General features: G+C 39.2%; 1 protein-coding gene across 2 annotated transcripts in view; it reads left to right on the top strand.

Annotated features, from left to right (window-relative positions):
- Nucleotides 1-25,387, top strand: part of SH3KBP1 (SH3 domain containing kinase binding protein 1) — a 195,458-nt gene that overhangs the window by 101,138 nt on the left and 68,933 nt on the right. For both annotated transcript variants that reach the window (XM_072137957.1, XM_072137958.1), the window contains exons 5-6: nucleotides 7,088-7,214; nucleotides 14,433-14,626. In XM_072137957.1, the coding sequence (XP_071994058.1) occupies nucleotides 7,088-7,214; nucleotides 14,433-14,626 (321 nt within the window). The remainder of the gene's footprint in view (nucleotides 1-7,087; nucleotides 7,215-14,432; nucleotides 14,627-25,387) is intronic.

The following is a 25,387-nucleotide window of genomic DNA, read 5'->3' as shown; positions in this document are numbered from 1 at the left end:
TTGTGGCACATTTATTAGCATTTATTTCTATGTGGTCATAAGAGTCTTTGCTGGTGAAATCCATTTAAAGAATGAATACATATGGGGGGATTTATCACAACTGGACGCTTTGTGCACCAGTCTTCATACAACTTACTGCATGTGGCGCCCAGTTGTGATATATCCCCCAATATGTATTCATTCTTTAAAAGGATTTTACCACCAAATACTCTTATTGCCCATCTATAACCGCAGAAATAGACACTGCCACATATGGAGGACTTATAGTCCCCTATTATTATAGGTAAAATCCCAGTGGTCAGTTTTAGGATAAGCGTCTTTGGTGGGATAATCCCTTTAACTGTGTATGTGGTGTGATCCACACAGTAATGTAAAGTACCAGGTAATTTAACTTAGATTGCCACCTGGAGGTCAATGTATGTGCAAAGTCATATGAACATGTTATATTTTTGTCAATATTCAGTTATTAAAATATTAGATCACATTGGAAGACCACACAAGATGTTTGTCGCCTTTTTTATGTTAATTGTGAGCAGTGGGTGTATATTGAGTGACATGGCTTTACTATTTATAGTCTTAGTTTGCCATCTATGTGGGCGTTTACATGGAGTTACCGTTGTGTGGGTTTTGTGTCACTCGTATAGAGACCTTTTTTCAATTTCAATACTTTAGTAGAATATAATTTTGTTCATCTAGCTCAGAATGTAAATCTTAGGAAGAATATGACTAGGTAATTTAAAGTGCACTCCACCAAAAACACTTAGCAAGCTTAAAGGGGGTCTTTTTATAGGGGGTCTTCTATACAATATGAAGAGCTTTATATCTCACCATTCACTACAGCTATCAAAATGAGACTTGATCCCTATAGCAATCCCATCTATACAGTCCAAATAATGCTTCATGTTTTACATTATATTTCATCCATAATCCAGGGCACAATCACAAGTGCCCAGTAGATGAACCATCCCTGTATAGTGCCTTAGGCTTTCTACTCTGCCTAGATGTGATTTCAGATGTAGAAAGGGGACAGACATACTTTAAAAAAAATTTAATTACATTTTACCTATAACCTTTCTGTGCTGGGTATAACTTAGTTTGGAAGACGATACACAGTGACAATCTCCAGGGTTTTACCTTTCAGACAGCGTCCTCTTACTCATATTTACAGACTGTAAGAGTCTACAGTAAAAAAATGAACCTGAAATCATTCTTCTGCAAGGAAATGTGACCTAAATATTTGCAGAGCTGCAATAATCTGTATTACAAAACATTCTGCTCCACCCACGGATGTGCCTGATGCTATCAACACTAATATATTACAGGAGAAACAAGCAGTAAAGCTTGTATGGATTTGTTTTATACATCAATACATTTTCAAGAAGTCACAAATAAGTCTAGCGTCATATGATATAATGGGCTCTCATGGCTAAGAGACTAGGCTAGACTCCATGTATCTACTTCTTGTAGATATTGATAACCTGCTGTTTTAGGTTAGGTTTGGGGGTATTTGGATAAAAGAAACCTTGATCCATCTAGATCTCCAGTGCAGAAATTAGATGTACTAGATAAGTTTTCTCTTTAGAATTGTTAATAGCACCTTATTTCTCCAATAGTTGTAAATCTGCGACTACCTGCATTCCATATCTTTTGAGAGATGGAGTTTCCCAAAAGTTAATAGCCCCTGGAAAGAGATAGTAGCCTCTCAAATTAAGCCTTGTCAGGACGGTCTGTAATTTTCATGTGCAGGTACACATGCTCAAAAAACAATTATAAAATTCATAAATAAATATATGAAGAACTCCCATCACTTGGGAGTGGCTATAGAGGAGCAGGGGGCGTCGCTTAGCCCCCTGCTAAGCTTTTCATATATTTAATAAGGACACATGCAGCGTTTTCCTAAGGAAAGGGGGAACTACTCCTCTGTAGCCACTCCCAGGTGACAAGTGCCTAGTCACAGAGCACATGACATTGAAAGGTATTATATAACATATATTTTTTTCTGTAAAACCTATTTTTTTTATACAAAAACTCTTTGTCAGTGTATGTGCTATGTCCTGTTGGGACTGGGGTGTGCTAAAAATGGGTCGCCTTGTGACAAGTTCCCTTTAAACAGGATATGTTTCTGCATCAGTGTAGCTACAGCATTCTCAAGGTATGTTTGGTTCACAATGCATGAAAACAAATGGCAGATTTCCTTTAAGATCACCTTACAGACAAGTTAACGGTTAATCTGAAAGAGTTATCAAAGTTTCATGTTCCCTTTATCCCACAAAATGTTGAAGTTGTACAGTATACACCTATTTCGACTTTCTCATAACTCCAAGTACCTTGACTGTGGTAATGTTGTTTTATTTGTCATCCATGGCCTCAAAAATAAACAGCTCAGCTCAGGGATTAAACAAGATATGCTTCTGCATCAGTGTAGCTACATCATTCTCAGGGTATGTTTGGTTCATAATGCATCAAATGAAATGGTAGGTTTCCGTAAAATAAAGATTATTTTTTGGTCAATACACTTTAGTTCAGTTGTACAAGTGGTATAACACTCTAACTTCAACTCGGTTAGTGTTAGTAAAAGTGACTTGTGATTTGACAAGCTGAACGCCAGGCACATTGCTATATAATAACCTCAACCAAGCACCATTTACGACCTTGCAATCAGTGTGTCAAATTACAGGCCACAGCACCTCATGGCCAGATCAGCAGTGAGTAGGAAATGTCATCCAGTTTATATATCATGTCCTTGCAGAGCTCAAATGGCCCTTTGAGACTTAGTGACTGAAGGATTGCTTCACAGCCAGCAGGTTTAAAAACACTTTGCATACCCTTTATATATTGCAGCCACACATTTAGAAATTATTATTAATATTTTATGCAATAGAGCAAAGTATCAAGCATTTGCAAAGTAAATGTTTGCAGTTCTGTTCTGCTCTTATTTAAATGATATCTTTTCATGTCATAATAATTTTTACTTTGCTTTTGATTGACATGTAAAACTTTAACAATTTCATTAATAAGATTTTTTTTTTTCATTAATCACATTTTTTACTGAAAGTTTCACAGTCAATATCTCTGGTTCTGTTTTAACTAGAAACACAATCCTGATACTATATTAAAGATACAGTAGATATAGATTCTCCCTTTTACTTTTCTAGGTGCTACGGTTCAGAAGATATGACCATTTAACCCCTTCACGTGCCAGGAAGTACTATTACGTCCTGTTGCTGAGGGGGGCATATGGAGAGAGCTCATGGGCTGAGCTCTCTCCTTACACAGTGACTGTTGGCTGTATAACACAGCTGTCCCCTGCCTAAACTGCCACATTTGGTGCTGGCACTGATCCTCGCAGTTAACCTGTTAAGAGCCGTGGTCAAACCTGTCAATCGGCGCACTCTTGACATGAGGCTATTAGAGATCACCAGTAAAATTACTATATTGTAATAAAGTAGTATTGCAATATATAGAATGAACAATCATACCCTGCAGGGTCAAATTACCTTAGAGCAGTGGCTCTCAACCTGTGGGTCGGGACCCCAGCGGGGGTCGAACGACCAAAACCAGGGGTCGCCTAAAGCCATCGGAGCCGCAATTTTATTGTGTTTTTACTGCGAGTTGCATGGTTTGGGGTCACCACAGCATGAGGAACTGTATTGCGGGGTCACAGGATTAGAAAGGTTGAGAACCACTGCCTTAGAGAGTCTGAAATAAAAGTTTAAAAAAGTTATAAATTAAAAAAAAAAAATTATTGAACAAAAAAAGGAAACATCACTCCCTTTCCATAGAACACATATAAAAATAAACTGTGAAATTTTGAAATATGTTTGGTATCGCTACGTCCCAAAATGCCCATTGTATCAAAATATAAAAAAGATTATTCCTTGCCATAAACACCATAACAGACAATAGCTCCCAAATGTCTGAATCTCCCCTTTTTCACCATTTTTCCATCCATGAATATCTGAATAAAAATGATCAATGTTTGGCGACAAAATTTAGCAAAATGGAAAATATTTTTTTTGTACAAAAAAATTACAGTTTTTAAGATCTACTAATACCTATTAAAACCTTAATAAAATGTAGTATCCTTGTGATCTTACCGACGCAAAGAATAAAGGGAAAGTGTAACTTGAAAGCCGTTAAAACAGAGCCCAAAAGAAAATGGTTCAAAAGTGTTTTTTTTTTTTTTTGTCAATTTCACTTCATTTGGACATTTCATTGAATATTAAATGGCACCATTAAAAAGTACAATTTATCCTGCAGACAACAATGCCATATACATCTCTGTTAACGGAAAAATAAAAAGTTATCGCTTTTGGAATGAGGTGGGCAAAAAACAGAAATGCAAAAACAAAAAAGTACTAAGTCCTGTAGGGATTAAAGTTTGACACTGTTATGACAGTAAGTGCGTTTTTATAAGTGATATCTTCAATTAGGACATATATTTCCTTATGGCAGTTGAGACAGGGATAAAGGAGCTGATGCATGCCTATGCAAATTTTGGGAAATTAAAAAACTAAAAAATGCTACGGGCCAGTGTATTCAGCCCATTTAGCCAATACTTTGTAGCATTTCCTTTAGCTGCTGTCTGTTGGGTACAGTAGGTTTCTACTAGCTTTGTGAGTAAGAGAAGGCAAAATTAGAGGAGAAGAGTTGGGCGGCTATGTGCAGGGGATCCCCTAATTTATGTCGTGTAGGGATCTTGTGATGACTGGTTGCAGAATATGGAGAATTCCCAACTAAATGAATAGAGTGTATGAGGAAAAAACAGGTCCACGGATGACAGTACCAGAAGTGCAGATGAATGGTTAAGGGCAAAGCCTTTTTATTGAGGCTAAAACATGGGGGACATGTATCAACACCGAAACTGTATATTCATCAAACCAAACAGCAGTAGAATGTCTTTAATTGGAAAAAAAGCTTAGTTTACGAGGTTACTATGGGCTACTTTAATACATTCTTACAGCTACATCTTTATTAACATTTTAAAATGATAAATTAAATAGAATTTTGTAGATTTGGGCCAAATTTTGGACATTTTGACTCAGGGCTTGATAATTTCCCCCCACAGTATCCACTTTACATGATCGTTCTTTCTACTCTTTGGCAGCTGTCATATTCTCTCAGCTGTGTCTGTTACATAATATTTTTTATTGCGTGCTACAATATGCTATCAATTTTTCGCATGTCAGAAATACAATATTAGAGAAACCAGGAGCTCTGTTTTATGGGCTTTGAAATGCATTTTGTACCAATAACAGCTGTGCTAACTTCCATTTTCCAATTGAGCAAAAGTAATATGTCTCATGAATTATTTGTTGTTGCCTGTTTTAAAACAGTGACAATGCCCTGCGACAACATCTGTAAGGGAACGCTTCATTGATCAGGGCCATCATGTTAATATGTGAAAAAGGATACACCTAGGTGTGCATCTGTCTTAGGAGAAATTAAGCAATTACTGGAGGAGATAATTATCCAATGTTACGATAAATATTACATTTCATAATAAATAAATAGATAAATAAAAACCGTTAATAATCCCACAAAGGATGTATACAAACGTGTTGGAAAAGTCAGATTGTAGAGAATTGTTTTTACATACTGCAATCATTTAAACATTTGTTACGTGGAATTTAAAGGAAACCGACCATAAGGAATCTACAATTAGAATTGTATTGCATGCCCCATGTTAAAGGTGCACCGAAAAAAAGTGGTGTACCCTGTCCAAGCAGTGCAGAGGGCAACAGATTCATGAACGGGTGCCAGAAATCATGAATCTGGCGCCCCCTGCACTATACACAGGCAAAAATTTGCTTCAAATTTTTAGTTAGGCTTTAAATAGCATTTTAATAATAGATTGATTGTTTTAGCCAATCTATGACCATCATCATATGGAATAACATCCTGAGGATGAGGATCCTGTAGATCCCAGTAGGAATACTATGGGGTGGACCAAGAATATCATTTAATTGTTTAGTAAGATCTTCTATCTACACCACAAAAAAGGGGAAGCAAAAACCATAATGTAGATTGCATAAAATTACACTTTATTAGATCAATTAAAATAAATCCATTCTGTGGGCAGCACGGTGGCTGAGTGGGTAGCACTTCTGTCTTGCAGCGCTGGGGTCCAGGGTTCAAGTCCCACGTAGGTCAACATTTGCAAAGAGTTTGTATGTTGTCTCTGTGTTTGCGTGGGTTTCCTCCCACACTCCAAAAACATACTGGTAGGTTGATTAGATTTTGAGCCCCATGGTGACAGGGACTAATTTGCAGCTCTGTGCAGCGCTGCGTAATCTGTAGGCATTATATAAATAAAGAATTATTATTGTTAAAAAGACAACATACACAGAAAAGGTCCACCAATGGTAAAAATAGCTAAATATACATAACAAATAAATCACAGTAAGCCTGTGTAGAAGTATAGAAGGTCTAGTCCTCAGAACTAGTCAAGGGATTTGCTTACAAACAAGTATTGCAGTGGCCTTTCACATATTTGCATATTAGGGTAATAAAAGATTTCTAAACTTAGCGGGCACTGATTTATTAGCTCTAAAAAGGAGCCCGATGATATTTATTAAAAGAACCTTCCCCTGGATCTACCTTAATAGGTAGATCTGAGATGGTAGGTTTCCTTTAAAGACTAAGGGGGATGGATGCAGCAGTACAGAATCCCCCATGTTCTCCGCTGAGTATATGCTGTCCATATACAAACTGTGACCTCACAGGGGAAACACCCCGGACATCGATAGCAGCCAATAACTGTATTCTTGGCGGGGGGATGAAAGACTGGAGGAGGGATCAGTATAAATTGGGCCACACATTGTAAGGACACATCAGGAATCCTCCTAACTTATCCTTAAAATGTATGGCAGAAACATCACGTGAATCCTTAATTCCTCAGAACTATCACCTGATGTGCTGAATCATCAGAAATTGCTCTAGCCCGGGGTACGACACTATTTTAAAGTTACAGTTTTCTTGGGATTGAGTCTACTTTTAACTAATGCATTTAAACCTTATAGTTCACATAATGGATAACATCCCATTAACAGTAAATATTAAAATTTCTTATTTTTGTTTTCTGAAGGTGGAGGAAGGCTGGTGGGAAGGGATACTCAATGGAAAGGCTGGCATGTTCCCTTCCAATTTTATTAAAGAGCTTGTGACTGAAACTGAAATTGGAGGAAATTTTGAAGAACATCAGATAAAGCAAGGTAAGGACATTTCAAGGTTTTTTAACATTTGATGGCGGAGTTTACCAAATTTAATTATAGTAATTGCATTGTATTTTCAGCAGTTCTACGGGTTATGACCTATTACCTGGGCACATGAGCTGGGCATAACAAGCATGTATGTGTAGAATTGTGCAGTCCCGTACAATTTCATTATTGTTGGCAGTATATTCGCTTGTGAGAATGACAAAGATTTGTATACCAGCATCCAAGATGCAATCATGATAAACAAAACATTGTTCATTTGAATATTTTTACATTAGGAATTAATGTTCTTATATGCGCTCATTAGACCATTGTCCCATATAAAAGGGCTTAAAGGGGTTCAGCAGATGAGACCATTCAACTCTGCAGAGGGTAGTGGGGAGCAACCTCCAAGGGATCAGATAATGATAGGTCAATGGTAGGAAGTCACTTTTTAAATGGACAACAAAAACACACACACACACATATATACATACAATTGAATGACTATTCACATTAGGGACAAATACCAGCCAATGTCTGGCGCGGTGTGTCCACCCTTCTACCTGTTTATACCATGGACTAGAGAAAGGCTGTAGAGATTGTTATTGTTGAGCAGTAGCCACTTTTTTCTTTTGTTTGTTTATAACATCATATATTGTCAGATTGTATCACATTTTGGATATAAACACTTCCACAGATCATAGACAAAATCATATTTTATTGTCTATTTTTAAAGGCCTGTAGGGCAATTTTCTTGCATATTAAAGTCACAAATACTGAAGACCCTAGGTTAATGTGCGTTGTATATGTCAGTATTTTTTGTAATATTTTAGATTTTAATTGGCACAATCAATCGTCTCTGTGCAAAATGCTTGAAGCAAAGAGTTGGGAAGTCTCCAGCTCTGTAAAATGATTAAATCTACAATTAATTTAGTTTTTTTTCTATGGCTGCCAGAATTCTTCAGAAACTAAACAAATATAGGCTCATACCATAAATCATAATGTAAGTACATTCAGACATTTTTGAATAGGTTATAAGCAAAGCAATATATATATGTATGTATTTTTGTGTGTTTTGTTGTATTTGTGTTAACCAGTAACACTGGTTAATTTTAACAAACAATAACATTTTGCATGCAGAAAAAGTTGTAAATCCAAACATTAGTGCAGTGAGTGTATTTCCCCAGTGTGTGATGCCCTGATGATCACGCGGATTGTCATTGATACTGATTTTACAGCAGACTCAGCAGCTGTTACATGGCAGACAGATCTTCTTACATTTTCCCTGCAATGATCTCAATAATCTGCATGAAAATTGTAGGGAAGGAAGAGGAAGCTCAGTGTTATTAACATGAGACTGAGGCCAATCTCATGGTCAGAAGCCAAAACCAGAAGTGGGTGCAAAACATGGAAGAGATGAAGATGTTTCCATTGTATGTTTCTCTATGTAGGTTCCACTAATGATTTTGGCTTTTAAAAACTGGTGTGAAATAGTAATCAAATACTGACAGTGTGAAAGTGGCCCTGGGCTCTTCAGTTGCATGTAAGTGAATTAACCTCCACAAACCAGGTATTTCCACCTTGGCCCACCAGAAATTATGCAAATAACCTCTAAATTGTACAATCAAGGATTTCATGGTAAACAACTTCACGGTAGGAGTGTCATCATCAACAATTGTTTCCCTTCATGATTTCCCTTCATCCACTTTCAGCAAATAATTGATATGGTTTGTGTAATGAAGTTATACAATTTTTCAATATACTTTCTGTATCAATTTCACACTGTTTTCTAGTTCTCTGCTTGCTGTCATTCTATAGAAAGCTTTTCCTTACACAAACCATATCAATTATTTACTGAATTGGACGACGCCTTTAAGACTCCATTCACACTGCCGCTTCGGGGTTGAATATACATTTATTTATCCCCATAGATCGCCAATAAGTTTGCAGTGGCGGTACGTATGTGAGGGTAAAGGTAGAACATGTTCTATCTTTCTCCATTCGTACGGCCGTGCATCCCTATTAAAAGGGGAGTGGTGAACGCTGCTCCTCCTCTCCAGCGCGCCTGCCATTTGTTACGGTAGTGTGAATGTAGCCTAATCTAATAATAAAAGTTCACAGAAGGTATGTTCTAAGTGGCTCCCAACATTTTTCAGTCCTTTTATGCTAGTAATCTGGCAGAATGGGGTTTCATCCAATCATCCAGGTGATGTAAAATAACAGTTCTAAAAACGAATGCCCCATCCAAATACATATATTATAAAATTTTATTCATTTGTACTCATAATTGGGCGTACTTATAAATATACTAGCTGTAGCTCCCGGCATTGCCCTGGATAGTAAATAACGATCCGTTCAGTGACCGTTCTATCACTGGCAATCTCTCTCAGTGCCCGTGTCTTTTGCCGAAAGTCTCTTTCTGTGACCGTGTCTGTCACTGGCAATCTCTTTCAGTGCCCATGTCTGTCGCCAACAGTCTCTTTTGGTGACCGCGTCTGTCGCCGACCGTCTCTATCGGTGACGTGTCTGTCGCCGACCGTCTCTATCGGTGGCTGTGTCTGTCGCCGGCAGTCTCTTTCAGTGTCGTGTTTATGTAAACCTCATAGTTGGATGGCAGCCAGAGAGTTTTGAAGATTAGTGTCATTATACATGAGTTGAGACGTATAGGTACAGCTTGGGACAACCAGTCAGCAATTATGCCCCACTTGGCCACCAACAGGAACCTGGCGAAATGGATGGGTCCACCTCCATCATCCTTTTTAAATCTTTATAGATAACATTTATAACGGTAAAATTTCCAGTAGATGGCTGAGGCAATATATCAAACGCTTCTGCCCAAATACCTTTTTTTATTTGTCCCATGAGGAAAGTACTTTATTGTAAACTTAGAAGAAACTGTTTACCGTGATAGGATGATTACCTCCTGTGTCCTTTACGAGATTATTATGTCTATTTTAAAGGTTGTTGTGACTTTGCTACAGTTTGGCGAAGGAAAATGTCAGTGTTTGTGAATGTGAACAGAAGTTTACGCTAATTATTTCTGCTGATGACAAGTCTTGGAGCACTTGTACTCGGTGAAATAAGCGGATGTATTAGTCTAATTTCTCTTTTAGCCCACGCTGACAAGCTAAGAAAGAAGAATACCCACTCAAGGACAAATCAGAACCCAGGGGAACTGAGTGTAAAAATAAGAGAATGGAATAATCTTTGGTCTTACAAATGCACAATTGAAATTTATTTTAAAATGTCAGAATATGATTCATGGTTGTTTGATGAGTTGATAATATTTCCCCCTCCTCCTTTAGGACAGACAATGTACAAAGTAGAGTATCTCTCCTCTAGGATGAAGGAAAAAGTTCTCTTTATTGCCACCTCTTGGGGGTAGTAAACCATAAGTCAATGTCCAACCCTTTTGCAAACATTTAAATGTGATTAACCCCTTAAGGACGCAGCCATTTTGTAGCTTAATGCTCAGCCCCTTTTTTGTGATTCTGACTTGCGTCGCTTTATATGGTTATAACTTTTGAACTCTGTTACTTATCAAAGCGATTCTGAGATTGTTTTTTCCCCACATGTTGTACTTCATTTTAGTGGTAAATTTTGGCTGATAAGTTTTGCGTTTATTAAAAAGAAAAAATTATGAATTTTTTGAAAAATTTGCCATTTTCGAAATTCAAAATCTTTGCTTTTTCAGGCAGATAGATTTACCACCTAAATAACTTGCTGAATAACGTTTCCTATATGTCTACTTTACATTTTCATAATTTTTGAAATGTCTGGATAATTTATTTTGACGTCATGCTGCTTATAAAACGAATATGGCTTTTTTGGATTTTCAGAAATGACTATTATGGGGATAAATACAGTTTTGAATGAAATTTTATGTATTTAGCATCAAAGCCCCCCTATATAACCAACCCATTTTCAAATGTTCACCCCTCAGAAACCGCTTTTAGGAAGATTGTTTATAGATACCAGAGGTTGAACCAGAATATTAGCCAAGAAGTTTTTTCTAAAATCTCCTGAGATGTCTACAAATGTGTCTCTCCTTATGGAGATGATTGTGGGGTGACATTGATTTATAGGGTTGGATATTGCGCCACAGGGTGACTTTAATCGTAGACTCAAGCTACTGCACATGTGGTTTTTTAGGTAAGATTGTATAGTCATTAAGAAACCCTACATCAACTTTTTGGTCTGAACAAAGAAAAACATTATTCCTTCCCAGTCTACATCAAAGATCTTTCACCATGCCAACCAGCAGGGCAAATCCCTGAAACAGCTGTCTGGGAATAGATTGCTTATCTTTATGGAGAGGAATTCAGCTTTTTTATTGCAGGGCCTTTCCTGATTATTAAAACAAAAGTGGGACTATGGTAATCTTCTGAGCATAACAGTTCATAACTGCTTCACAGGCTGTTTCATCTTTACCCCTCTTCCCCCAGCACTTTCCTATCCCCCTGCCTAAAGTAATCTCTTGAAAAGTTTAACAGCCTGGAAAGCTACAGCATAGGGGTTATCTGGTAACCCCCCCCCCAGAGCCCTTCTGACTCATTAACATAATTTTAATGTTTAATAAAGGTTTATTGAAAACAGCATATAACAACAGTACAAGGACCAGGGGACCTACAAAGCGGTCAAAATGTATGATCATTAACATAATTTTAAGAGTTGATTTTAGAGTGAGACCATGGATTGCAAATTAAGAAAAGTACCACAGGCATGGTGCCTGAATCTATGATTAAGTGGCCCTGCTTTATCATGCTTGATTTTTACGGTAGATTTCCTTTAACCCAGCAGCTGATGCCAATCCACACCCCACTTTTTGGGGGGCAGTTTTGTAATCCAGACAAATAGATTAATCCAGCATCCAGGCAGAGTTCATACTGTTAAATGAAATAAATATCCACTTTAATTCATCATGATTAAAAACATGATGACATCGCTATAGTAAAATACCAACCTAATGTGGTCCTCAGTTGTAGCTCTTAATCTTGGGACCGTGTGGCCTGTGGCCTGAAAAGCATCAGATTTTTTTATCACTGTTATGCCATCATGTTTTACATCATGATATGGAGTTGATTTCTAACTGTATGAACCCCAGCCTGGATGCTGGATGACTCTTTTCATACCTATTCTGACCTGCATGTTTTATGAAATAATAGTTTTCCCCATAAAATGACAATTCTAAGGCAGTTTTTCTCATAATGCCATGTTCTACCATTCATTTCCTTTACCAATACCCCAAAGTCTGGCAAGTCTACTGTCACCATTGATTGCACAGTATCCTACACACCCCAAAGGGCAACACCTGCTCATTAACCTCTCATATATTTCTCTATAGTATTACAAAGGAATAGCACAACATAAAGTTACAAGAAAAGACACCAACAAATGTATTTTAAATGAATACCAGTATTTACCCATAACAAACATATCTGGAGAGGTCAAGGTTCATCTGTAAACAGAACCTGTCATTAGCAATTTCCCCCCACCCACAAACCACAGACAGTGCCAATGCTGCCTCTATCCATGAGATTGGAGCCAGCATTCTTCTAAAAAAGAATTTTATTATGTCCTCTGTCCCAGTCATGTTGGTGGGGAGCTGCTGTATACAGTGAAGCTAGACCACCCCCCACTGATGCTGACACTGCAAACCTGGCTGAAGAGAATTCCTGAGGGAGGGGTGATTGAGGAAGGTTAACTCTTAACATAGTAAGCGTTACTCTCACCCCCTTCCTGAGGGAGTGTTTAATGATGTAGCAGAGCCTAGTCACAACAATCACTGTCTCTCTGTCTCTCAAGGTTTCGGCAAAGTACTGTGCAGCATGTCCTACCCCCAATAACAGCCCCTGCAGGGAAAAGTAAAGGAAGCTGTATGTGTCTGTGTTTGAATATTAGCAGACGGTGCCTAAGTACTAGTACCATATCGGCAGCATTGTGGTAGCAGGGAGACCTGTCAATCAGGAACAGGGATTCAGGACAGTGTAACAAACTTTGAATATGCAGCACTTATTGTGATTGTACTCACCTCAGGTGAGTTACATATGAGTATACATACTGATTTTTTTTACATTACAGCCATGAATGTGCACCTCTCTCTCCCCTAGTGTGGCAGCGATGAGTTCCCTTACCTGTCCATGTTCCCGCGCCGAGGCGCGTGCATACCCTTCCTACATACCCCGCTGAATCTTTGTGCCTCGTGCCATATAAAAAGCTTGTTCCCTCATGTCCTGCAATTGTTTGGTGAATTCCCATTGTGACCCTGGTTCTGTTCCTAATATTGCTTCTCTGCTGCCAGCTCTGACCTTTTGCTTTGCCATTGACTTCGATCCTGTGCCGCCGGTCTTGACCTCCTGCCTGTCCCCGACCACGATTCTGTACTTCGCTTTTTCTGCCACCGTGAGCAAAGTCGAGCCTGTGGAACGATCAGGTGGTATCTTGCCGCAGCAAGTCCAATCCGCTTTGCGACGGGCTCTGGTAAAGACCCGGTGCCACTTAGACTCCGCTACTAGGTGTTGGCATACGTCATTGCTTGTAGTGGTACAGTTCTGATCTTGACAGATGGGAACCATTTAGATAAAGGCAATGCTTTTTAATCATAGTTTTAGTAAAGTATTTATTTTGGATGGGTTATTCAAATGGCAGTTTTTCTTTAAAGGGTTGGAAATTGAATTGGTGCTTATAGATATCCTAGTGCAACAGTTTTCCTTACCTTGTGTCTGTTTTAGGAAATTTTCCACTGCCCGCTGCAATGGAGAGGAGGAGGGGTGACCCCTCCCCTCTCCATTGAAATGCATGGTGTAAAGCCCGTAACACGGGGAAAGATAGGATACAAACTCCTCCCCTCTCCATTGAAATGCATGGTGTAAGGCCCATAACACGGGGAAAGATAGGACATGTCCTATCTTTTTCCGTGTATGGAATGGTGCCATTGTTCCATGCGGCCATTGCTCTCCATTGAGGATGTCAGCTTGTGCCCGTAAATACGTCCCTCTTCGGTCGTGTGAATGCGGCCAAAGCATAAAGCAGAAAGGACCCATAGGTGATTTGGGAGTTTGTGTAAACCACTATCTTATTGTTCTTCAACACAATATCTGATCATCTATTTCACAATTGTTAATTTTTTAAAACCTCATTCTCTTGGAGTACAGTGAAGAAGAAACGGTTAGTGCTGAATCTTTTTGCAAATCAGACTAAGTTGTCATAACAATTATGTTTTCTTCCTGGCAGGATTTAAAGACACTGCTGGCTCGGAGAGTGATGGGGGCGACTCGAAGTCAGAAGGGACTAATGGAACAAGTGGAGCAGAAAACCAGGCAAAAAAGATCAGGGGATTTGGCTTTGGGGATATTTTCAAAGACAAACCAATTAAACTGAGACCAAGGTCAATGGAAATGGAAAATGACATTGCTTCAGTAGAAAAGGTAAATATGCGTTTGGATGCTGTATATATTTTATAATAACATGAATGATTTTATTATGCAAAATACAAAGGGGACGGACTGTGTGCTGTGAAAGGGTCACCATGATGCCACGTATATTCATGAAAAAGCCTGGTGTGCTGATTCCTTATGGTTTACACATTTGACATCTACATTTCATTATCTGTATAACTGAGAATTCTCTAATATGGGGGGTGTGGGGCAATCTCATATCAATGTAAATATAAGTTATCTGCTGCTTCCTTGGCTTTAGTCAGACGACCAACTACATCTAGGAGAGAATAAACCACACAAGTGCAGGTTTCTAATTCATTTCCATGCGTGGTGATATAACCTACTGTGGTACTTGGCACCAAACCGGCAGACAAAGATCTAACCTTTATAAACTATCAAATATGTACATGCCACGTGTGCTGGATATTTATTCTCAGCACGGTGGTGGCTTACCTATGGCACAGGTACCACATAGGTGGCACTCAAGCCTTCTCTGTGGGCACTCAGGCTATTACCCCATTAGTTCCCCTATTGGGACCTCTTTCTACAGTCGGATGCAGCCTAGTATATGTAGTGTTCTGCGCTATTTTCAAGCCATTCTGCCTGTTCAGGGGACCCTGGAGAGAAGCTACAATGGTAATCTGGATTTCTCCTCCTCCGATCTACTGTATTGGTGTCCTCTGGACAAGGCTACAATTGAAAACTGTGACAGTGCAGGGACCATTAAGTTGCTGCTGAAATTGCCATCTTGGCACCTTACAAAATAAGTGGGTTTTGGTTGTAGTTTGGGCACTCTGTCTCCAGGTTCGCCATCACTGCTATTGCAGATCCATATTATTAGAAAAATTTCTGACATGCATACAATTATAAACCACTTTTATTGAAGAGAAAAATGGATGAAATGTTCTGCAAAAAGTGAGTATTTATATAATATTACTAGATAGTAATTCTCTCATGTTGTGCAACAATGCATGGATTATGCTGATTGGTGCACAATACGCCAATTTCAATAAATTTCACCTATAGACTACTGAATTTACCATATTTACTTATATTTATATAAGTATATATATTTATATTATATAATATAATATAATCACCTATTAACCTATGATGATAAGTGTATTAGAGAATAATCTTTATTCTATTGTGTAATACATTTGATTTCTACTACTACCTGTTTCCTCCGCAAACTCCCTTTTGAGAACATGGGGTATATAGTGGCTATGTTCCATGATTTATTATAGATTGTGTCTGTTTCCATTTACCACATGTAAATATTTCCATATTTTCACTCCTCTTGTGCACTTAATGTTTTAAAGCAGGATCAACATATCCAAGATTTTTTTTTCCTTTTTCCAGTGGATATTGTTGTTCACCTTTCTTGACACTTCAGGTTTTAATTGATTTCTGTTGTGACCTTAAAAGAACCACCTGTCATACTAAATGATTTACTGGTCCAGTTTTGTTCCATCTGGGAAACCTGGATCAATAGATGAGAGTAATTGGCATTGTCTACCATGTTGTTGTATTGATATTGTATATAAGAAGTCTGATGGATTTTTAGGTTATGGCAAAGCAACATATCTCTTCTTTTTTCACATTTTATTTTTGACTTGCTGCAAAATCAGATATATTCTATTTATTCCATATTTGTATTTATAATTTAATCAACATCAATCGTAATTGATTGATTATTGCAATAAATATTGCTATTGTAGGTGAATTTATTCTCTTATATGTAATATCTAATGTAAGCGATTCGCAAATGAGGTAGGAATGTGATGACCTGCGGAGCAGACATTTGTAAAGCAAGCTGATTCATTTCATAATATTTCATAAGAGCTGATACTCTCTTCCAGCTCATCCAGCTCCACTTCTTATCCTGTTTATTAATACTTCCTCTTAAATGGCGATGTCTATTTCACTTGTCACTCAACAAAATTCTATGGGGGAAATTCAAGAAGGCTAATAGTATCCAATTACGTTGAAGTGAAATGTGTCACTTTTTTTAAAAGGTGTAAATGATAGTAAGTGTTTTGGTCCAATGCTGTCCTCTGCACTCCTGCTAACCCTATCCGCTGGTTACTGTAAGAGAATACTGCTAACATTATTTACACAATTTCCAAAATGTGTTAAGTAATACGAGGAGAACGTCTGTACATCATTTAGTATTGCCCTCAGTATCAACATTATTAGTCACTTTGTGCTCACTTTCGCACAACCGCAAAACAACATTGACTTTTGCTGCCTCCATTAATTCATGAAGTTCCTCTAACAAGATGATTTGACGTAGGAGTGCGGTATGTGAAAATAAGTTGGGAAATTCCAGAACTGCCGGTATATTATGAAGCCTCAGAAAGGGCTTAACTTCTTCTTTATAAGTAACTAAATAAACAACATAAATCACTCCAAAGAAACTTAAAAAAAAACTTGGTATCTTTATCAAGCATGGTTTAACACATATTTATACACAAAATAAAAACAGTGGTTGAGATAAATGATATGAAACATATTAGTTTGTAGATAAGTAGTGGAAAAGTTTTATTGTGCTCTGGGCCATGGTTGCACACTCCTTAATGACACATGACGGAATAATACATCACAGCGTCAAGTGAAGAATTTCAGAGCCAGCATGAAAATTATGCAAATTCGTTTTTTTTTCCCAGTAAATGTCACTGCATTTAGAATCTTTTTCCAGCTTCCTGTACATTGCATGGAATATTGAATGGTAACAGAAAGCACTCCTAATACAGCTCTGTGAACAGAAAAATAAAAAAGATAGAAAGATAGAAAGGCTTTTGAAAGGAGGAGGTAAAAAAAATCAGAAACTCAGAAATAAAAAAAGGCAAGATAATGAGGTATTATTCCTATCCGCCCAGCAGCTCACTGCGCAGGCGCTAGGGTGAACAGCTCACTGCGCAGGCGCAAGGTTTCCTGTGCGGTGAGCTGACGTCACAATGAGAAGAGGGAGCAAGTGTGAGGGGAAATAATAGAATAATTAGAAGCTGGGGCCAAGCGGAGAGTTATGTGAATGAGAAAAGAATTTCTCAATTTGTCAAATTTCTCAATATGAAAAGAGGCATTACCCCTGGACTTGGCCAGGACTTGATGGCAGGGAGCCAGGTAATCTTTATCAGGGGATATTACAGGAATGGAGGGGAGCAGAGATGTGAAGCTAGGTGTCATGTAATGTACTCTGCAGTGCCTATTTAGACCTGTCACCAGTGAAATTCTGCCTTCTGGTGACAGGTTCCCTTTAAATAAAGTGAAAGTCCTCTAAACACCATCATTTCCAATACACATGTAATAAAGTACAAAAATCACAATCGGAAACATTATTGGACCCGCTTGGTAAACGCCATAATAAAAACCTTGAAAACTTGCCAAAAATTTAAATTTTTGCTCAAATTCCTTCAAAAAAATGTCCTAAAAAGTTATCAAAAAAAAATTAATGTGTGCCAAAATGGTACCACTGAAAAGAACAATTTATCACACAAAAATAAGCCCTCAACCAGCTCTGTCAACTAAAAAATACTAAAGTTGTGCCTACAAAAACATGGAGAAACAAAAAACAAATGAGATTTTTTATATATTATATTTTCTTCAGTAGAATTGTAAAGATACATTAAAAAAATATATAAATTAGGTATTACCTTAATCATAGTGATCCATAGAATAAAGAAAACATATTTTTTTTACGGTAAAGTGAATGACCCAAAAAATATCAAAAAAATCTGAAACCAGAATTGATGATCTGCTTTTCTACACACATTCAAGAGTTAATAAAATCTCATCATTACGCTAAAGACCCACTAAAATGAAATATTTTTAAAGTGCGGCTATGCTCACAGAAAATAAGCCTTTATGTCCAAATTGCCAAATAAAAATATAGGTTGTATAGCCATTAAAAAGTGATTTCACTGACATGAAGTGCAGTGAGTCATGAGAAAACTCAAAATCACCCTAATATGTAAAAGCGTTCTGCAGTTATAACTACTTGTAGTGAAACGTGAAAAAATGGGCCGTGTCAGGAATGAGCAAACTGGCCAAGTTGTTAAAGGGGTTATCCGATTTCCAGAATAACTTAGCGCGGGCTTTTTAAAAATATTTGTTTACAGGGGCATATAAGCCGCACACAGGGAACTTCCGGCTGGTGAGGGGGCCGGCTCCTCCCATCTGTCTTGATCTCTCAGCATTGTAAGCGCTGGGAGAGGGTGTCGAATAGGAGCTTCCGGCCGGCTGGAAGCTCTCTGTGCGCCCTTGTAAACAAATTGGCGCACAGATTAGACGTACCGCGGTGCCGGACATCAGGAGCGCCGGATGAGGTATGTACACGTTTATTATTTTTAAATAGCCTGCCCCAGCCGGGCCCAAAGCTATTTCGGAACTCGGATAACCCCTTTAAGGGAATACATTTGTAGGATGGAGTCCAGTCTTTAGATCCCCTACTAATGCTGCATTCACAAGACTTTATGAAAATGGCCATATGCTATCCGTACTGTACCGGTTTTTTTTTTATGGGTTACATACCGCCACATTCATTTCAGTGGACAATACGTCCAACCATTCATATTGCCGTTGTTAACACCGTACCTTATACTAGCCATATTAAAATATAAAGCATGTCCTATTTTTGTCCCGTATTTTGGTTCCGTATGCCCTTAGAAGTCTATGGGGACGTATAAATCCGGGTTAAATACGTGCTGCATACGAATGAAAAACGTCATGTATATATATACGGTCTCAGGGTTCATTTACACGCGGTGACCCCTCCTCCCTCCATAGAAAACAGCGGAGCATGGCCGCACACTCGCCGAAAGTTAGAGCAAGCGGCATATACGTCCCCGCAGACGGCCATGTGAATTTACCCTCATACGGCACGTAAATACGGGACTGCAGAAACTACATGTTGGTGGGAATGCAGTCTAATGGTTATTAGAATGCAACAAGTACCAGAAATCTAGGTGTAACAGCTTTGTACACCATTGTGGTGGCCATTGTTGGTTGTCACTCAGCGGGTTACCTTTGTAAAAAGAATATTCAAAACCAGATGAATCCAAAAGAAACTGAAGCAACTCAGGGACTCAAAGTTGTAATTCAGAGTTTACAACATGCGCTGCTATTGTGTCTCACCCTCTCATGTTTCGATGTCACTTTCACAAGAGGTCATTATCTGTGAATAATGTACGAAGGAGATCTATTCCCTCCCAGTGTATGTTAGAAGACCTCAGTGAAGTTAAAGGGAACCTACCACCCCGATTCTACCTATAAAGGTAGAAGGGGTGGTAGGTGGATGAATGGGACTTGAGGATAGCCCTTTTTGGGCTAATCCTCACGTCCCGGCTATCTTTTTATAAAGTTTATTGCGGGCATATGCAAATTTATTTATGCGGCTACTGGGGCGTGGGGTAGCCGGACATGAGGCTACTAGTCGCGGCTACTCCACGCCCCAGTAGCCACATTAATCCGCCTACCATTTAATCTTCAGCGCGCAGCTCGTCATAGCTGCGCGCCCTCGTCTGAGTCCCCTGCGTTCTGCGCATGCGCAGAACCCAGGCCTTTGGCTGCGCAGCCGCGGCTCCGGGGCCGGAGCTACTGCGCATGCGCAGTAGGCCGCAGATGCCGGGGGACTCGGACGAGGGCGCGCAGCTACAAGGAGCTGCGCGCCGAAGATTAAATGGTAGGCGGAGTAATGTGGCTACTGCGGGCATATGCAAATTTATTTATGCGGCTACTGGGGCGTGGAGTAGCCGGACATGAGGCTACTAGTCGCGGCTACTCCACGCCCCAGTAGCCGCATAAATAAATTAGCATATGCCCGCAATAAACTTTTCTAAAAGATAGCCGGGACGTGAGGATTAGCCCAAAAAGGGCTATCCTCACGTCCCATTCATCCACCTACCACCCCTTCTACCTTTATAGGTAGAATCGGGGTGGTAGGTTCCCTTTAATGAAAAGGTTCTCTTTTTAGGATATGAACAAAGTTAAGATTTTGAAATTGACAACGAATTATATGAAGTTTTATTATTAAATTGTCCTGTCGGATTAGTGACATGGGAACAGTTTTTTTGTTTTTAAATTATCAAGAATTCCTAGAAAAATAAATATGCATGTAATATTAAAACTTATTATTCAAATTATCTTCTTGATGCAATATTTGCATTGTCATGTAATTTAGACTAACTTCAAGATTAAAATCTGTGAAAGAAAATGGATCAGCAACTCAACCTCATACGAAAAAAAGTAGATTCTTTATTTTTACTTCTTTATAAAATCGCATGACCATAAACACAGGAAAACAGGATCCACAGATCTTACACGTTTCCACTCATTTTGACGTAATCATATTCATGAGCATATCATCTATGATTAAGAGTGGAGGTGCTGATCCATTTTTTTCCAAAGATTTTGGGGCACATTTACTAACAACAGTGCAAACTGCACTAAATGCAGTTTGCCTGTGTAGTGTGCAGGGGGCACCAGAAATCCTGAATCTGGCGCCCCCTGCACACTACACAGGCAAACTGCATTTAGTAAATGTGCCTCAAAATCTTTGGGAAAAAATGGACCAGCACCTCCACTCTTAATCATAGACGATATGCTTATGGATATGATTAAGTCAAAATGAGTTGAAACGCGTAAGATCTGTGGATCCTATTTTTGGCACCCTTTTTTTTGCAACACAATTCTGTCGGACTTTGCATGTTAAATCCGGCGCATGACCTGACTGAGCACCAGAACGCCGCCTAATTTGTGTTGCATAATGCCTAGTGCAGCCACGCCACAAATGTGGTGCAGACACTTCTGTGCAACCAGTTTGCACTAAAAAGAACATGAAAAGTCAGACGGAAAACTGGGCCATGGTCCTTAGTAAATGTGCCCCTATATGTCTACATGTGCTGTCACTTTGGGATCGTGCACCACCAGGTGAGAGGAATTATTTACAGGCGGTCCCCTACTTAAGAACACTCGACTTACATACAACCCCTAGTTACAAACGGACCACTGGATATTGGTAATTTATTGTACTTTAGTCCTAGACTACAATAAACAGCTGTAACAGTTATCACAGGTGTGTGTAATGAAGCTTTAGTGTTAATCCAATTGTCCAATGATAAAAAATTCAGTTCCAACTTACATACAAATTCAACTTAAGAACAAACCTACAGACCCTATTTTGTATGTAACCCGGGGACTGCCTGTGTAATTTGATTGCTAACTACAAGATTACCTCTCCTAAAATGGCTTTAAATGTCTGGGTGAGAGCGCTAACAAGGTACGTACCTATAGGTGGCACTGCTGGGAAAATATTCTTCTGGAAGATTTTATGTATTTTACTAATGCGCAAGATGAACCAAAATCAGATAAGTGATGCTATAAAATATTGGACAGCAGTCCTTCTGTATGAGACCTCTACATGTATTGAATCCTAAATTCGGAGCAGGGTCAATAGAAGCATTTGTGGCATTTCTATCATTCCTGATATTCTTTCATTGAGGCCTTCGGGTGGTATTCAGATTTGTTTGGCATATGGACGTTGCATACTTTTATTAAATCTTTAACAGTAGCATTAATTGAAGATTTTCCATAATATGACATATAAACAGAAGTGTAACACAGCCCAAGAAGTAGATACAAGTCAGGCAAAGGACAGAGGAGAATAAAGGGAGACAGAAACACACTGAAGACCCGAGACAGACAAACTGAAAAGCGGTGGAGAGAAGAGACAGCATCCAGGGAAGTCAGTAGGCAAGAGGCTCTACAGGTTATAAACTGGGGTGCAAGAGCCATGAGGCCAGTTGAGCCTCTGGCCTCAGGCAGCATCACATGTCAGCGGGACCTACCACTTAGAAAATGGTGTCTCTTAACACCTGATGTCAGCAGGGGTGTGAGGCACTGCATGGAGAATCCATTTACTAAAAAAATAACCTGAAATATTATTACTAGATTGTGCAGAGTGGGAGCCGTTCTATAGCTTGCCAAGCAGTATAAAGTATAGGTTCACCCCTGGTTATATAGTATAACCTGAAACAAGCCTCCTGCCTCCATACAGCGCTGTGTCTCTAATAAAAGCTAATGGGTATCACTTTTCCCACACAAGAAATATTTGGGGCAGAACCTTCTGGACACATTTAGAGGGCCTACAGTTCTTTACTACAAGTCCTGGGTCTCTGTTGCAGCACTATATTACAGGCCTTATGACTCTCTCTATAAATACTAATAATCACATTTTTTTATAGTATGTTATATGGCAGTAAATCAATTTATTATACTGTGCTCATTGTTACAAAGGCATAAATATGACCCCGCTGAGCTACTGCAACAGGGATTTTGTGACATTGTGTTCTTCCTTCTGATGTAAAGCAGAAACACGATGCCATCCATATGTAGTACAGAACATAAGAGCAGCCCTTTCCAAGCAGAGTTTTAATATTGTATTGTATTCTGTGGGGAAGGGTTAAATCTCAGATATTTTGGGCAGTTTCATTCCTTCTAATTAGCTTTGTAAGGATTATGTTTTGACAAAATGTTTTAATGAAATAATTCAAATGAAAATGGAATTAGGAAGGAAGCAACATCATAAGTGGAAGATGGAGCTGCCCACACATCTGCATCTCCAGGATCTCTCACAGAGGAGCTGGAATAACTCCTGGCTGCTCTCTTGTGCCTGCATTTACTAAAATTTGTTCTTTTTTGTTCTCTGTGCTGGATTCTATTCCTTCTGAGGTTTGTGAGTCACCACTAATGCTTTCATGTCAAATTTGTTATGGAGGATAGATTATTCTACAGAAGTTACTTTGTATTATTTAGTTTTTTATGCTGCTTTATTAATGCTTTATACTACAAGGATCACCCTGATATATGCCAATGCACCGGAACATTGTAGGTGTTATACATTTTGAGCATGCTATTCTTGTTGAAGCTGAACTTTCTTTCCTCAGGTTTTGAAGTGATTTTATAAGAATAGATGCAATTTCTGTTCTCTCTAAATGCTACAAGTTAACTGTAAATTATATTTGGTGAAGTTAAAGGAAATCTAGCATTTAAAAAAATGAAAAAACACCTACATATGCTTGACACACCGGATCAAATAGAAAAGAGACTTATAATTAGCAGCCCAGAGTGAGGGGACAAGATGTTGGGGCTGCAAATTATGCACACCCCCAGCACCTTCTTCCCCCATGTTGGGGGAGGGAGGTGACACCACTTGATAGGCATGAATTTACTCCTCCTGCATAATAGATGCTTTCCTCTCCAATGTTGGAGGAGGTGGTGACATCATAAAGGGGTTGTTCATAATTAGCAGCCCAGCGCACCGGACATCTTGTCTCCACACTCCGGCCTTCTAATTATACACTCACCGGCCACTTTATTAGGTACACCTGTCCAACTGCTCGTTAACACTTAATTTCTAATCAGCCAATCACATGGCGGCAACTCAGTGCATTTAGGCATGTAGACATGGTAAAGACAATCTCCTGCAGTTCAAACCGAGCATCAGTATGGGGAAGAAAGGTGATTTGAGTGCCTTTGAACGTGGCATGGTTGTTGGTGCCAGAAGGGCTGGCCTGAGTATTTCAGAAACTGCTGATCTACTGGGATTTTCATGCACAACCATCTCTAGGGTTTACAGAGAATGGTTCAAAAAAGAAAAAACATCCAGTGAGCGGCAGTTCTGTGGGCGGAAATGCCTTGTTGATGCCAGAGGTCAGAGGAGAATGGGCAGACTGGTTCGAGCTGATAGAAAGGCACAGTGACTCAAATCGCCACCCGTTACAAGCAAGGTAGGAAGAAGAGCATCTCTGAACGCACAGTACGTCCAACTTTGAGGCAGATGGGCTACAGCAGCAGAAGACCACACCGGGTGCCACTCCTTTCAGCTAAGAACAGGAAACTGAGGCTAAAATTTGCACAAGCTCATCGAAATTGGACAGTAGAAGATTGGAAAAACGTTGCCTGGTCTGATGAGTCTCGATTTCTGCTGCGACATTCGGATGGTAGGGTCAGAATTTGGCGTCAACAACATGAAAGCATAGATCCATCCTGCCTTGTATCAACGGTTCAGGCTGGTGGTGGTGGTGTCATGATGTGGGGAATATTTTCTTGGCACTCTTTGGGTCCCTTGGTACCAATTGAGCATCGTTGCAACGCCACAGCCTACCTGAGTATTGTTGCTGACCATGTCCATCCCTTTATGACCACAATGTACCCAACATCTGATGGCTACTTTCAGCAGGATAATGCGCCGTGTCATAAAGCTGGAATCATCTCAGACTGGTTTCTTGAACATGACAATGAGTTCACTGTACTCAAATGGCCTCCACAGTCACCAGATCTCAATCCAATAGAGCATCTTTGGGATGTGGTGGAACGGGAGATTCGCATCATGGATGTGCAGCCGACAAATCTGCGGCAACTGTGTGATGCCATCATGTCAATATGGACCAAAATCTCTGAGGAATGCTTCCAGCACCTTGTTGAATCTATGCCACGAAGAATTGAGGCAGTTCTGAAGGAAAAAGGGGGTCCAACCCGTTACTAGCATGGTGTACCTAATAAAGTGGCCGGTGAGTGTACATTGATTTTCTAGGTGATCCTTTTGTGTCAAGCTTAGAAAAGAACACCACCAGGATCAAGATGAAGAGGAGCGTAGGTAAGTATATGTGGGTGTTTTTTAGTGTTTTTTTTTTAAAGAAAATCAACCATTTTGTAATGCAGTATTTAAACCAATGTGTTTAGATGCCG

This window comes from Engystomops pustulosus, chromosome 2, assembly GCF_040894005.1.
Source record: "Engystomops pustulosus chromosome 2, aEngPut4.maternal, whole genome shotgun sequence".
In the NCBI taxonomy this organism is placed as follows: domain Eukaryota; kingdom Metazoa; phylum Chordata; class Amphibia; order Anura; family Leptodactylidae; genus Engystomops; species Engystomops pustulosus.
This window is presented reverse-complemented; position numbering and strand designations above follow the sequence as displayed.